The sequence below is a fragment of the Tasmannia lanceolata genome, unplaced genomic scaffold (genome assembly GCF_043159265.1).
Source record: "Tasmannia lanceolata isolate RefF3 unplaced genomic scaffold, GAP_Taslan_0.1 ptg000012l, whole genome shotgun sequence".
Lineage (NCBI taxonomy): Eukaryota > Viridiplantae > Streptophyta > Magnoliopsida > Canellales > Winteraceae > Tasmannia > Tasmannia lanceolata.
In genome coordinates this window covers 32,182,725-32,198,789 of record NW_027518689.1, presented here as the reverse complement: position 1 = coordinate 32,198,789, position 16,065 = coordinate 32,182,725, and the positions used below count along the sequence as shown (strand labels likewise).

Sequence of the window (16,065 nt, the reverse complement as noted above, 5' to 3'; positions counted from 1 at the left end):
ACAATACGAGACAAGAACAAAAAAGAAGAAGAAAGCTTCAAAACCAAGCTTGCACATAAGAGAGCTTCAATGGAGCTTCAATTGAGGTCTAGGTAGTGGAAAATCTCTACAAAAGTGAAGTTAATAGGAATAGGCTTGGTTAAGGAATAGTAAAGAGAAGTAATAGCTTTGGTAGGAGATAGTGGGTATGGAAAAGTGAGGACTTTAATGCTAGGATAGTGGGCTTAGAGTTTCAAGTAGGGTTTGAATTTGAAATATGAAGTAGTGAAAAAAGTTGTAGCAAACATGTGTGGCTCACACATGTACAAACTAGGCCAACAAAAGACCAAAATGCCCATGGACACAAAATACATATTTCTCCTCACTACATCTCTCAAAATAAAAATAAAATAAATCAACTTAAAAAATACACTTTAAAAATTAACATGAAAAGTTGTCAACAACTGCAGAATCATTCGGAAAATAGGTTGTATATGCTGTATGTGGTCATTTAACATTGCATCTTTTTCACAAAAGTGTAGCATGAGGTAACCGCTTCGGCCACTTATCAATGATTTCTAATATTTTTTGGGCATTTAGCTTCATCAGGGCCATACAAATCGCGGATGCATTCTTTAGGGTCGGGCCAAAGTTTTTAAATTACTTATATTAGTGAATGAATGTAAGGGATAGTCCTTCAATGAACTTTAAAATTTCATGCCAAATGTAAATTTCATGCCAAAGGTAAATGTGCAGTGTCTTTGAATTATTAAAGCCGTTATAAATCTAAAGCGACTCTTCCAACACTATATTGTGGTCAATGAAAATAATTCCGGTCCATGGAAACATCACAATCCAGTATATTAGATATAAGATATTTGTAAGCGTGGTGCTTGTTCTCTCTTTCTCTTATTCCTAGAAGTTTAAATTATTAGTATATGAGGCAATCTCTACCCCTTCTAGAGCTTACTTGTACCCGAAGAAATCCCTACCCCGAAGCCCACTTGTAATCTTCTCTTATTTAGATTTTAATCAATGTCAACATTTGTTTTAAAAAAAGATGGAGTAGTGTAAGACATGACAGATATCCAAAAGGGAGATTTCATATGGTGTGTGCACGTGAAGTCTAATATTTTTCAAAATTTATGGTGCGGCCCCCTTCATGGGATGATTCATTTGTTGGGGGGCAGCGGAAAAACATTTCCATAGGAACCCTCTAAGCTTTTACAATGAGCAGTCCCCAGGGTTATGATCATCATATGGAAATGTTTCTCCGGGCATAACAACAAATAAATAGTCTATATCATCTTCTGAAGGGGCTCCACCTTACTATATAAAAAATACTGGCCCAACAAATAAATGGTCTGGATCATCCTATGACGGGGCTCCACCTTACTGTATGAAAATACCGGACTTAATGCGTATACAGCACATAAAATCTCAACCAAAAGAGACTGAAGGCAAAGTTTTCATATGGGTTGTGGCCCTATAGTCCAGTATTTTTCAAATGTAATATATGGCTCACTCCATAAGATGATACAAACCGTTCATTTGTTGGGCAACAATATAAATAGGTTGGGCCCCAAAAATTATGTTCATAAGATGAACATAACCCTCCGATCTATAGAGAGATTGCACATGAGGGAAAATTCTATAGATCGAAGGGTTAGTATTATCCAATGGAAATGATTTTTGGGGATAACGTCTTTACGTTGCGTCCCGACAAATGGACGGTTTGGATCATCCTATGAAGTGAGCTGTACAATACTTTTTGAAAAATATTAGACTATACGGCCTGACACCATGTAAAAACTCCTTAACTATCAAGGCTTTCTAATTGAAATTCCCGCTCAAGGAATCATACTCTTTTTCAAGACGCACCTTACACAAAAATGTCCACGCTTCAATTTCATCTTCATGAAAGAAGAGAGGATTTCATGAGCAATAAGGATATTTTCTGTTATAAAATGGCCAAGATAAAGGCTGACTGGGTTCGAGAAATGAGTTTAGAAGAAAAGGATTAATTCTATAAGCTAAAACCTTGGCTAAAATTTGTCAAGTTACTCTGCAGTGGCTTATTGGATTGGTGAAGAAGTGAAGGGTTTGGGGTGATTTTAAGTATCAAGGAAATTAGTGTTTAGTTTATTTATCGAAGAACATGTCCAATCGTAAATGCCCCTTGCCCTTATCTAGTAGAGACAGTCTATAAAGAGATTTTTGCAGCCACTATTTTAAGGAGAGAAGTGCCATCTCATTGCTGACTTTAACCTTATAGTTAGGTTTTTTCAATTAATGCCGTTAAATCATTCTATAAGTGGCCCTTCTCTACTGAAAAAGAGGGGATTTTGTTTAGAAAATCAAGACCAAAGTGAAAATGACCGATGATTTGGGTTAGGATCCGTGCTCACTTCTTTGTCTTCTTGCACAGGTGTTTCAACATACCATTTCATCTATTTTTACAACAGGGATTTCTGTCTTTCCAGTAGCCCTCAAACAATAAATTGAAGTGTCTCCTCTCATTAAACAACAAGCGTTGCAAAATCAAACACGTCTCGTAAGGACCACCACTTATCACTTCTCACCTCTCTAAAGGAGATACATGCACAGCTCATTAAATGAGGGGGGATTTTTTGTTGGGTTTTTCGTCGAACAAAACCCACTCAAATTACGAAGCAAATAAATATGTGGATTTAAAGAACCAAACAATCAAAAGAGGAATCACACAAAAGAACACTAAGATTTACATGGAAAACTCTTCAACGAGGAGGGAAAAACCACGGGGCAAATCCGACGAAATATCCACTAATCAAATTAAGTAATACAACATCTTTCTCTTAAGTTTTCACCAAAAACTTGGGTAACTACAAGAAATAAGAGAGATAAAAGGTTGCCTCGTTGCAAACAACAAAACCCACTTTCTCACAAAAAAATACCCACTTCGATCTTCAAGTCGAAGAAACCCAAATCCTCACGAAGTCTCCGTGCAACGAAAGGATCCACCAACAAGGTGAAAATCTCCAAGAAGAACGCCCAAGAATAGTGATATGTACCCAGAAGTAGATATTGAAGAAGGCAAAATAATGGTTCGTTTGGGAAACCAGTCCCTCGTACAAACGCACGAAATTAAGTTAAATTCTTCTCTCCCTTTTCCATTCAGAAATAAGAAAATATAAACGTCTACAAAGATCTGAAGTTTCAACACACTAGGACTCTACAACCAATCAGAATAAAGAATGAATAAAAGAAAAATAAAAGAAAAATATAAAAGATAGCCTAAATCTAACAAGCCAACGTAAATCCTTGGTTATTGAAATCCCTAAAATTTGGGGATTCAACAAATAGGCTCTAGCTTTTGACTCAAAGCAACACCCTCAAGAAGAACCCACAAAGAAAAACCTACCTTTCTTTCCTTCTTCTTCTTTCCCTTCTCTTTCTCTCTCCTTTTTTTTTTTGTGGTCACTTTCTACTCTCTTTACGTTTTTACAAAAAACGTCACACACCACACCACCACTCTCGGTTCGTTTTTTTTTATTCAAGTTAGAAACCCCACTTTCCTATTCGAAAATCGAAATAGGGAAGTAATATGCGTGGGGTATGTGGTGCCACCACATGGGGCTGGACCCACAACACTTCTGGCTTTATCGGATTCCTTGTAAAATGTTATCTTTTCTTATGTTTTCTCAGCCCACGGTCACACGTACCATAACCAGACTGCATAATTCCTTAAAGGCCCTTTTTGGATTGCAAGAATTCTCTGGAAAAGAAAAATATTTGTGAAAGTTCCTACTTTTTAACACTAAAAGAGATAACTTGAACCAACACTATTGAACAACTTTTACTTAAATGGACCTTCAATTTAAGATAATATTACTATAAATTAATCACAATCATATCATTTCCCTCTAAATCGTGTACGGGCTTGTTTGGCAACCATGAAAAATTATTCCATGAAATTTTCACAGGCCCAATTGAGAAGAGAAGAGATGACGAGGAGTGGAGAGACTTAAGAGGGCACCAATGCAAAGGGAATGAGAATTCCCTGAAAAATAGTGAACAAAATATATGCTTCTTCAAATTGGTTTTTTTTTTCCTGTGTTTTAAGGCCTTTTTAATTTTAATGCTCCCCTCACTACCACCGGCCCTATGAGTCTTAGCCCATCTCTAACAAACGGCACTACTGATATTCCATGGAATATTTTTCCATGATTTCCCTGTAGAGAAGATATTTTTCGAAAAATTATTTTTGTCACAAATATGTTTTTCTTGTAATCCAAACATGCACTAAGAGAGTGAATGAAGAAAAATATCTCACATTCTTCAGTATTTCCGAATCACTTGTTGGAAATTGTAAATCAAAATCATTTTTCTTGTTTGTGGAAAAGTCATTGTGGTGTCCTAAGATAGTAATTATGTATTGCAAATGGAAGAGTCGTCCTATATTTTCTAGGGTCCTTTAGGGTTAGGTTAAATTATCAATGAGTTTGTTGGGAGTTTCTATGTTGTTGCTTAGGATGCCGAGGAGACTACAACTAAGTGATTAACGTGCATGGTTAACTATTTTAGGAGTGCTGTATCTATAAGTATTTATTCATTTGTGCAGAGAATGTAAGCGATGTTAGAGAAAGTTTGAAAAGGGGAGTAAACAATAGAGAAGAAGAAAAAGGATTTAATGGAAAAGAAAAGAACACCAAGTTACTTGCAAGTGTTTTGAGATATAGAAAATTTTTATTTTGGTGTTTATTTGGGTATTTAGTGGAGCTCTAAACGGGCCATTTGGCTAGTGTATCTCCATAGCTTTCTTATACATTTCAAAAACAAAATCCATTACAGCACTGCATAATCAATCCTCTCAATTTTGGGCCAATAAAGTGGTATCATAGCTTTTCCAACCTCACGTTAATCTTAGATATTTGTGATCAAGTTTATTCTCTTTTATTTAATTTAACGAGAGAATGTACAATACATACTTCAAAGGAAGGAGAAGCATAATGCATATATACAACTTGAACTAACAATATTAGAAAAGAGGGATTTGCTAGGGGGACCATCGCATAAGGCATTTTGCAGACCGGCTGTTGCATGAGAGAGCACCACATTGGCTCACATTTTGTCTTAATTCATTTAATTCATCCCATGTGGCTGCCCTCTCATGCAACATCCAGTCCGCGAAATGCCTTCAACGACGGTCCATACCAAATCCTTAGAAAATATCTTTCACATGGTTCTCCTTGGGATAATAATAGCTTGTAAAGGATTCTTCATGACGATTGTAAATTCCTGCTTCTCGGACAAATCAACCCCTTCTCCATCTTTAGCTTTCCACTCGAATTCATTCACCAAATTCGCCACAAAGTATTCGAGATGAAGGATTGCAAGACCCAAACCAGGGCAAATCCTCCTTCCCATTCCAAAAGGAATCATCTTCATCTCCCTACTCCCCGTAATATCCACCTCTTCCCCCTCCAAAAATCTCTCCGGTTTGAATTCCATTGGATCTTTCCACAGCGTCTTATCCAATCCGATCTCCCTCACCAAAAAATTCACCATGGTTCCTTTTGGTATCACGTACCCATCTATAGAAACATCCTCCGACACCGCATGTGCCAGCAAGAAGTGCCCCGGTGGGTGTCGCCGGAGTCCCTCCATGATCACGGCCTTCAGATAAGGCATCTTTTGCAAATCCTCCTCTTTAATGGTGTCTTTTTCTTCTTCTCCAATGACCCCTTTGATCTCTTCGAACAGCTTCTTCTGTATTTCTTGGTGTTTTACCTGTTGAAGTATAAATGATTAAATAACACCAACTCTAACAGTTTAAGCTTTTGGAGTAATGTTGTTTTCACATTGTATTAAAGCTATTGCGTCACGGAAGTTCCTAGGTTATAAACCCAATAACTCCTTGTATTAAAAATCCAAGTGTACGACCAACCCAAAAAGAGAGGCCACATGTGGAGCCGGCCAACTGAAAAAAAGAGGGCCCCTTGAATTTTGTATGATATTGCAAATGGTGGGTTTCAGGTCCTTTATAGACCACCTAGTGTCTTTTCTGTTTGAAAAGCATCTTTTTTGGCACCCTCTCTCTACGAGAGGTTTATCGACCGTTAGATCACACCAGATGGCAGTTATAGGGGTTCAAATCGTTCTGGAATGACTGTTGGCTCAAGTAAAACCCCCCATTCTCCCCCGTAACCGTTAGATCACGACCAATTGCCAATCTGCAATCATGATAGCGTGCGATTGGCACTTGATTATTGGTACGTGACTCGTCGTGATCCGACTATCCATATTACACCCGATCTGGTCATTAGTACACGATGTTGATGTTACGAATGATTTTTTTATGATCTCAATTGAAGTAATGAGCCTCCCAATACAATATGGGAGGTTCATCATGCAAAAGCCAGCCGTGAAATGGCTTTGGGCGAAATTGGCTAGCACATCCATTGATTAAATAACACTAACTCTTAACAGTTTAATTAAGTTTTTGAAGTAATGGGTTGTTTAGCATTACCAGGTTCGCCATGATCCACTGTAACGTCGTCGATGTTGTGTCTGTCCCTCCATCTAGAAGCTCTGCGCAGAGAGTCACGATCTCCTTATCAGTCAGCTTTCTTCCACCTTCGTGCGAAAGTTCGAGAGGGAGAAGAGAGTCAGCGTAACAGAATAAGAAATTATCATCGTTGGGATTCTTCTCTCTACGGGCTCTAATGAGAGGCACATACAGTTCTTCCTGTCTACGCTTCATCTCCAATAGCTCATTCCACAGCCTGCGAAATACAAACTTTCCAATCTTGGGAAAGAATAGGAAAATATTGTAACTGAAAAACCGAAGAAGCATCGTCCGGTGAATAGCTTCAATATCTCTAACCAAATTCTCATCTACTTTCTGCCCAAAACACATAAACAAAAGCAAACAGAACATGGCGTGGCGTAAATTCTCCAGTGGAATGATGGGATTGCCTGTTTTGGATTCGGATTTTAGATTTTTGATCAAAAGTTTTAGGACCCATTCGCGGCCCGGTGAGAATGCTTCTATTTGGTTAAGGTTGAGGAGTTTGGTAATAAGGTTGCGACGGAGGAGGCGCCAGAGCGGGCCATAGCGGGCCCAGCTGATGTTGTGTTGGTTACTTGTAATGATCCGGGCAGCGTCGTGGACCAGAGGGCGGTCTGCGAAGCTAGCGCCTTTTTGGACTAGGGCTTCATGGATTAGGGTGGAGTTTGTTATGAAGATGGCTGGGCGTGGGCCCATGTGGATGGTCATGATGGGGCCGTATTTTGATCGGAGAGCCCGGAGGTGAGTCTCTATGTCGAAGAAGGATTTGCGAAGCCACATGGGATTGCCTAGGAAGGGTAGAGTGGGAGGTCCTGGTGGAAGGTTTTTCTTCTTGGTATGGTTTTGGGATAGGGTTTTGGTTAGGAGGAAAGTGAGGGAGAGGCATAAGGAGAGGGAAAAGAAGATGAGGAACCAGAACGCCATTGGAGAAAGGCAAACTCTCTCTCTCTCTCTCTCACTCGATCGAGTGTTATGGGCGGGGGTTGTATGGTTATGAAATTTTATAGTGTTCGATTGTCTTAAAGTAGGGTGTATGATAATCTCGGTTTCATATGAAGCAATTTTGGAGTCCCTCTTTTTCAAACTAGAAGTGCCACGTTATATGATTAATGAGTAAGACAAAGAAGGTTGTTAGCCTCTCTCGTGACATGTGCGCAAGAAGACAAAGAAGAGGTGACTTTTCTCTCTTTGAAAAGAGGCCGCTAAAATGGGTTTGTGCAAAATTGCATAGACATTACCACTACATAAAATTAAAAAACAAAAGGACTCTGATACTTTCTGCATCGTAGTCACCTGTGCAAGTGGGAGTTCTCGGACAACAATTGGGATGGCCTCATTAATGGAATCTCACCACCTTAACGTGAAGAAACTGGAACATTTTTCATTAAAGATGGACAACCGAGATTGCTTGATTAAAGAATTAGAACCATTGGTTTAGTGGGCCATGCTAGGATAAGATTTAGGGGGTGCAATTTGGGTCGGGTCGGGTTGAGCTTTTGCTAAAAAATGAATTGGAATCAACTTGAACCCAACCTGATTTTGTTTGTATATGTTAATAGCTCAAGTGGAATTCCCAAAAGTTAACCAGGGTTGCACACCTAGTAGGATTGAGGTCAGAAACAATCAGATATTTGGAGAGAATCTAAAAGCATCACGCCAGATCAAGGGCCAAGGATCGTTTGATGGCCAATGGGCCCCACTTGCACTGCTTGACAAGATTTATGGGATCAATCACCATCCAGATGGTAGGATACAATCCGTATAGAATACATTCTACTTATAAAAGCAAGCTACATTTGAAGTACTCCTTTTGTTGTGTTTTTAGGACGATTCCAATCCTCCTTCTTTTTCTTTTTTGGGTTTGAGTGGGTTTGAACCTCCAACCTCTAGTTCAAGAACAAAGCCTTAACCATTGAGCTAGGGGCTCAATCCCCATTCCAATCCTCCTATCTGTCGCTTAAATAGATGTGAAGAAATAAAGAAGTAATGGCATGTCACAAACTAAAGGTTTAGAATCGCCAAATGGGAGTGGATTTCGGTGGATGATCCATCAAAGAAAGGAGATCTTTGGACAAGTGGCCCCACTTCTACTTCTATCGGCTCATTTGTTTCCTTGGAAAATATGGACGTGCATAATATATATGGCACAATGCCATTGAAAACACCTTAATTGGATGATCCTAAGCCCTTGATTTATCAAACCTCGTCTACCGGTTTCACAGAGAAAAGCTAAGATGTTGTGAATAAAGAAAAGATTGATTTACGTGAAAATTGAATAAATAAGAAAGCAAGTTAGAGTGAAATGAAGACATTATATCGAAAGTAATTCTGTTTTTTTTTTTTTGGTGTGCCACTCTGCAAGAAAGAGCGTCCTCTAAAAGATCTTTCCCACTGTGAGAGGACAGAAAAGCCAACCATAATCATGAAGGCAGGGAGAGAGAGAGAGAGTTATGAGGCGTAAAAAATGGTTGAAACACAACATCATAAGAAGTCCAAGTCATCCGTAGAGTGTTATGTCTACTGAATTGTGTCTACCGAATTCCAGTCTGTGTATGGATGCCTAAATCCCGTTGAGTGTAGGAATTGTTTAGGGAGGGCGAGGCACCACGTAAGGAAAATTAATTGCTTGGTTGCCATTTAACCAAGTAATGGACAAGTAAACCCCAGGGGGTTGTCAGGTCCTTGCCTGGTGATGTGACATAGCCACAGCACCCTTGAGAAAGAACCCCCAAACTGGGTTTTTTTTAACTTAAAAATTTATAATTAGAAGAGTAATTCTACTACACTTAGGAAATAAAATCCTAGTAACTTAAGAAATTCATCACTCACTTTTAAAAGGAAAAAACTCAAATAATTAGTAACCTAGTGTCCTACGAGGGTAGTGTATTAGTGAGTCATATATGTTCTAAGGTCCTTTATGTTCAGGTTAAAGTATTAGTGAGTCTGTTGGGAGTTTCTATGATGTTGCTTGGGATAGCTAAAGGACTTATGGAGACTACAACAAAGTGATTAATATGGTAAGCTATTTTAGGAGTGTTGTGTCTACAAGTATGTATTCATTTGTGTAGAGAATGTAAGCGAGGTTAAAGAAGGTTTGAAAAGGGAGAAAACAAGAGAGGAGAAGAAAAAAATGCAGAGATTCGAAGGAAAAGAAAAGAACACCGGGTTACTTTTAAGTATTTTGAGATATATAGAAGTTTTTTTTTTGGGTGTTCATATGTTTTTAGTGGAGCTCTAGACGGGCACTTTGGCAGTGTATCTTTGCAGCTCTCTTACCTTGCTCTTATGCATTACAATGGTCTTACCTTGCTCTTATGCATTACAATGCTGCATAATCAAGCCTTTCAATTCTGGGCCAACAAAATGTTAATCTTGGATCTTTGTGATTGAGTTTATTCTTTTTTATTTACTTTAAGGAGAGAATGTATAATACAAACTTAGAAAGAAGGAGAAGCATAATAGAGAGGGATTTGCTAGGGTCCATCGCTGAAGACATTTTGTGGATGGGCTGTTGCATGTGACAGCAGCCACACCTGCTCACTTTTCAACAGATTTTGTCTTCATTCATGATGTGGCTGCTGTCACGTGGCTGCTGTCACATGCAACAGCCCATCCGCAAAATGCCTTCTGCCATGGACCCTAGCAAATCCCTATGTACAACTAGCAATATTAGGAAATATCTTTCACATGGTTCTCCTTGGGATGATAATAGCTCGTAAAGGGTTCTTCATGACGATTGTAAACTCCTGCTTCTCGGACAAGTCAACCTCTTCTCCATCTTTAGCTTTCCACTCAAATTCCCTCACCAAATTTGCCACGAAGTATTCGAGATGAAGGATTGCAAGACCCATACCAGGGCAAATCCTCCTTCCCAGTCCAAAAGGAATCATCTTCATCTCCCTGCTTCCTGTAATATCCACCTCTTCCCCCTCCAAAAACCTCTCTGGCCTAAACTCCATCGGATCATTCCACACCGCCCGATCCAATCCTATCTCCATTACCAAGAAATTCACCGTAGTTCCTTTCGGTATCACGTATCCATCTATAGAAATCTCCTCCGACACCGCATGCGGCAGCACGAAGTGCCCCGGTGGGTGTCGCCGAAGTCCCTCCATGATCACGGCCTTCAGATAAGGCATCTTCTGCAAATCGTCCTCTTTAATGGTGTCTTTTTCTTCTTCTCCGATGACCCATTTGATCTCTTCAAACAGCTTCTTCTGTATTTCTTGGTGTTTTACCTGTTGAAGTATAAACGATTAAATAACACTAACTCCAACAACTTAAAATTTTTGAGTAATATTTGGTTGTTTTCAAAAGATATGAGGGCTATTAATTGCCTCACAGCAGGTCTTTAGTTCTAAACCCAATAACTCTTGTATTAAAAATCCATGTGTATGGCCAACTCAAAGGAGGGGTCACATGTAGGGGTGCAACTCGGGTCGGATTCAACCCAAAAAGAAAAAGTCGGGTTGGGTCGGGCTGCGTCAGGTTGAGTTTTCTCAACCCAGGTTGAGTTCGGTTGGATTCAGGTTGAGGGCTTGGGCAACCCGACCCGAGTGAAACCCGACATTTTTATCAATTTTTTATTTGTAAGCTTAAAAACTCGGATTGAGTTGGGTTGAACTCGGGTCTGGTTGGAAAAAAGGGTTCTTTGGATCGGGTTGACCCTCTGGTTGGAAATTGGGTCGGGTTCGGGTTGAGTAAATGGTTCCTCGGGTTGGGTTGACCCAACCCGACCCGAGTTGCACACCTAGTCACATGTGGCACTGGGTATGGTCAACCCAAAAAAAAAGGGGCCACACGTGATAAAATAACATTTACTCTAACAGCTTAACCTTTTGCAATAATTGGTTGTTTTCACATGGTATCGGAGCTATTGGCTTACGGGAGGTCCTTGGTTCTAAAGCCGATAACTTGTATAAATGATTAAATAACACCAACTCTAACAGCTTAAGGCTCCGTTCGATTCGGATTATTTTCAAGCGATTATATTTTTTAAACGATTACATAATCGGTTACACCAAAAAAGGAGTTCGGTTATTACTTATTACTAGGGCTGCAACAGGGTCGGGTTGGGTTGGGTTTTTCAAAACCCTAGCCTAACCCTGGATCCCATTATCTCGGCCCTGACCCACCCTGACCCTGAGTCAGGGCCAAAAAACCTCAATCCATTGCCCGCCCTACAGGGCTCAGTGCTGGCCCTGGCCTGCCCTGATTGGGCAGGGCCGGCCCTAATTGATCATAGTGCAAATACCTGTTAAGAGTGTCAAAAATAAAGCAACTATTTATCATATAGAACAAAATGATCAATAAACAGAGAAAGGGAACAAAATAAGACAATATGAATTCAACAACATGACGGGCAACATAGACAATTAATAATAATAATCTAAAGAAACATCAATCCAAGATAATAGAAAACATTAGCAAAAGAAACATGCACAGATGGTTCAATTCTATAATAGAAAACTTAGGGTCGGGCCGGGTCAGGGTACCCGAGGCATTAGCCCAGAACTCGACCCGACCTGAGTCAGGGTCTAAAAAAATGAACCCTGACCCGCCCTTAGGGTTGGAAAATCCAGCCCTGACCCTCAGGGGTGACAGGGCCAAACTTGCACCCATACTTATTACAACTCAATAACCGATTGTATATTACAAGTGATTATTATTTTTAAAAGAAAAAAGTAGCAAGGGATAATCACCAAAGTCGGTGATTATGCGCGATTATTCGCGTTGAGGAAGCGAAGCGGGGAAAATTCCGACTCTGTTTTCCACTTGTACCCATACAACTTTTACAAAATGACAAAAATGCCCCCAATGGGGTGTGAACCTCTCTCTCTCTCTCCTCTGCAAACCCTAGCTCCTCCTCCTCCCCCTCCTTCTCTTGTTCCTTTTTGCCAAATCTCAATCTCTCTTTCATTTTTGACCTCCTAACCCTAACCCTAACCCTAAACCTTAATCGCAATCTTTCATTTATGACCTCGTAACCCTAATCCAAAAATTAAACCCTAACACTAATAGATCCCAGCCAAGAAAGCCAGAGAAATTCTGCGAACAAATTACATCATTCGGTTCTTCAATTACTATGAAGCAAAGGATCACAAGATCTATCATGAAGAGAAGATTGGATCACTGGGTTGACAAAAATCAACATACTGAGCCCATAGGATCGGTTGTTAGTACCTGTATCAATGGTATTTTAGTCATTTGATCTGTAATCTAATTATCAATGGTATTTTAGTCATTTGATTATTTTAACAATTGATGGTTGGCATAATTAGTTGCCATAATCATCATCAACTGTTCCATAATCCCAAACGAACAGGGCCTAATTAAGCTTTTGGAGTAATCGGTTGTTTCACATTACCAGGTTGGCCATGATCCACTGTAAGGTCGTGGATGTTGTATCTGTTCCTCCATCTAGAAGCTCCGAGCAGAGAGTCACCATCTCCTTATCATTCAACTTTCTTCCACCTTCATGCGAAAGTTCGAGAGCAAGAAGAGAGTCAACATAACAGAATAAGAAATTATCATCGTTTGGATTCTTCTCTCTACGGGCTCTAATGAGAGGCACATACAGTTCTTCCTGTCTACTCTTCATCTCCATGAGTTCATTCCACAGCCCGCGAAGAATAAACTTTCCAATCTTAGGAAAGAATTGGAAGATATTGAAACTAAAAAAACGAAGAAGCATCCGCCGCTGAATAACTTCAATATCTGTGACCAAATTATCATCGAGTTTCTGACCAAAACACATAAGTAAGAGCAAACAAAACATGGCATGGCGGAAATCCTCCACTGGGAATATGGGGTTACCCATTTTGGACTTAGATTTTAGATTCTTGATCAAAAGTTTGACGACCCATTCCCGGCCGGGGGAGAATGCTTCTATTTGGTTAGGGTTGAGGAGTTTGGTAATGAGGTTACGACGGAGGAGGCGCCAGAGTGGGCCATAGCCGGCTGAGGTGATGCTGTGTTGGTTACTAGTAATGATCCGGGAAGCATCGTGGACTGGAGGGCGGTCCGCGAAGATGGCGCCCTTTTGGACTAGGGCTTCATGGATTAGGGTGGAGTTTGTTATGAAGATGGCTGGGCGTGGGCCTATGTGGAGTGTCAGGATGGGTCCGTATTTTGATCGGAGGGCCCGGAGATGGGTTTCTATGTCGAAGAAGGATTTGCGAAGCCAGATGAAATTGCCTAGTAAGGGTAGAGTAGGTGGTCCTGGTGGAAGGTTTTTCTTCTTGTTTTGGTTTTGGGTTAGGGTTTTGTTGAGGAAGAAAGCAAGGGAGAGACATAAGAAGAGGGAAGAGAAGATGAGTAACAAGAGCTCCATTGGAGAAGGGCAAGCTCTCTCTCTCTCTCTCTCTCTCTCTCTCTCTCTCGTGTGTGTGTTATGGGTGAGGGTTCTATGGCTGTGAAATCTTATCATGTAAAGCAATTTGCCACCTAGTATGATAAATAAATAAGGTGGGAGATGATATTTTCACCCCCTGCATTACATGCACGCCCCCCTTGTAACCTGATTTGGTATAAAGTTGCCCACTTTTCACGTCAAATCAGGTTAAAAGACTTTATGCCAAATCAGGTTAACAGTGGGGTGCCTGTAATGCAGGGGGGTGATAATATCATCACCCTAAATTTAGGATGAATGTCTTTTTTGCGAAATTGATTACACATTACCACTAAAGTAATAGTCAAGAGGTCTTGATATTTTTTCTCCATCGTTGTCACTTGTACAAGTTGGAGTTCTTGTAGAACAATTGCTGGTTTATTCGTAGGTCCCACCATGGATAGATGATCATGTCAAGAAATCAGTGATCACACCACTAGGATCGTCTCATCAATGGAATCTTGCCACATTAATGTGGACAACTGAGCATTTTTTTTTTTCATTAGAGATGGATGTCCAAGATTGCTTGATTAACGAATCAGGTCCATTGATGTAGTGGGCCATGCTAGGATAAAATTTTGGGGGTGCACCCCTAGTAAGATTGAAGTTCGCAAACAATCAGTGCTTGGGAGAGGATCTAAAAGGATACATTCTACACGCCAGATCAAAGGCCAAGGATCGTCTGATGGCGATGGACGAGGGGCAATGGGATGGGACCACGGGAAATGGGCCCGACTTGCAATGCTTGACAAGAATTATGGGATCAATCACCATCCAGGTGATAGGATCCTGATCACCATCCAGGTGATAGGATCCAAGCTTTATGTATAGAATCCATTCTACTTATAAAAGCAGGCGGCATTTGAAGTACTCTTTTTGTTGTGTTCTTATATGATAAATGCAGTGGGCAGAAGTACAAGTGAGTTGCATCATTCAAAATCCACTCTCAACGGACGATTCCAATCCTCCTTTTTTGTTGGGTATGAATGGGATTGAACCACCAACCCCTAGTTGAAGAACAAAGCCTTTTAACATTGAGCTAGAGGCTTAATCCCTATTCCAATCCTCCTATTTGTGACTTAGACTGAGCAATAAAGAAGCAATGGCATGTCGCAAACTAAGGGGCCGTTTGGATACGCAAATTTTAGAATCTTGGATTTCTTCAAAATAATAGATGGTAGACGAGAGAAGAAGAAGACCAGGCCAGCCGTCGTTTTCTGATTTCTCACCCTTCTTTCCGTCAGCAAGAGAGTAGGAGATCATCCCATGTTTCCAGGTTTTAGAAATCTCTGGATGGAGGAGAGATTTCTAAAACCTTGATTTCTTACTTAAAATCCAAGATTCTAAAGAGAAGACAAACGGATGGTCTCCTTCTCTTGCCTCCCAGATATGATTTTGGGAAATCCAAGATTCTAAAATCCACATATCCAAACAGCCCCTAAAGGATTAGAATCGCAGATGAGAGTAGATTTTGGTGGATGATCCATCCGAGGGGCTTAATAGATTAATGGTTTCATTCGTTTTGACAAATGGCCCCACTTGTACTTCTATCGGCTCATTTTTATTTTTCTGAAAATATGCACGTACATAATATATCTGACAAAATGCCATTGAAAACACCTTAATTGGATGATCATAAGCCCTTGATATATCAAAACTCGTCTTGGGTTTCACAGAGAAAAGCTAAAATGTTGTGAATAAAGAAAGATTGATTTACGAGAAAATTGAATGAAGAAGAAAGCACGTTAGAGTGAAATGAAGACATCATAAAGAAAGTCAATCCTACGTTTTCTGGTGGGCCACTATGCAGGAAAGAGTGCACTTATTAGCCAAGCAAGCGAAAACAAAGCAAAAAGAAGGAATATGGCCTCTAAAAGATCTTTCCTACGGTGAGGTCAGGGGACAGAAAAGCCAACGAAAATAATAAAGGCAGACAGAGGACTTTAGGAGGGGTGGTTGAAACACAAACATCATAAGAAGTCATCCATAGTGTTATTTATGTCTACCGAATTCCAATCTTTCGATACGTAAATCCCGGAAAGTTTAGGAATTGTTTAGGGAGGGTGAGGTTCCTTGCTTGGTTGCCATTTACGCAAGTAAGGAGCAAGTAAACCAGGGGGCTGTCGGGTTATGTGACATACCCGCA

At 40.2% G+C, this 16,065-nt stretch overlaps 2 protein-coding genes across 2 annotated transcripts; both read right to left on the bottom strand.

Moving 5' to 3' along the window:
• Positions 1 to 4,888: 4,888 nt before the first annotated feature.
• On the bottom strand, positions 4,889 to 7,528 carry LOC143887858 (cytochrome P450 89A2-like). The gene is made up of 2 exons (XM_077392083.1): positions 6,488 to 7,528; positions 4,889 to 5,748 (listed from the first exon to the last, which is right to left on the bottom strand). Exons 1-2 carry the CDS (start codon positions 7,451 to 7,453, stop codon positions 5,194 to 5,196), a joined length of 1,521 nt encoding a protein of 506 aa, XP_077248198.1. The 5' UTR covers positions 7,454 to 7,528; the 3' UTR covers positions 4,889 to 5,193.
• A 2,367-nt stretch (positions 7,529 to 9,895) lies between these two features.
• LOC143887857 (cytochrome P450 89A2-like) lies at positions 9,896 to 13,932 on the bottom strand. Its single transcript, XM_077392082.1, has 2 exons — positions 12,897 to 13,932; positions 9,896 to 10,767 (listed from the first exon to the last, which is right to left on the bottom strand). The coding sequence occupies exons 1-2, from the start codon at positions 13,860 to 13,862 to the stop codon at positions 10,213 to 10,215; spliced, it is 1,521 nt and encodes a 506-aa protein (XP_077248197.1). The 5' UTR covers positions 13,863 to 13,932; the 3' UTR covers positions 9,896 to 10,212.
• Between the last annotated feature and the right edge of the window lie 2,133 nt (positions 13,933 to 16,065).

Bases quoted from the DNA above. Each gene is read 5' to 3' on its own strand.
- LOC143887858 (XM_077392083.1), bottom strand. From the start codon at position 7,453: ATGGCGTTCTGGTTCCTCATCTTCTTTTCCCTCTCCTTATGCCTCTCC. The intron at 5,749-6,487 runs GTAATGCTAAAC...ATACTTCAACAG, and splicing joins AGTGGATCATGGCGAACCTG to GTAAAACACCAAGAAATACA.
- LOC143887857 (XM_077392082.1), bottom strand. From the start codon at position 13,862: ATGGAGCTCTTGTTACTCATCTTCTCTTCCCTCTTCTTATGTCTCTCC. The intron at 10,768-12,896 runs GTAATGTGAAAC...ATACTTCAACAG, and splicing joins AGTGGATCATGGCCAACCTG to GTAAAACACCAAGAAATACA.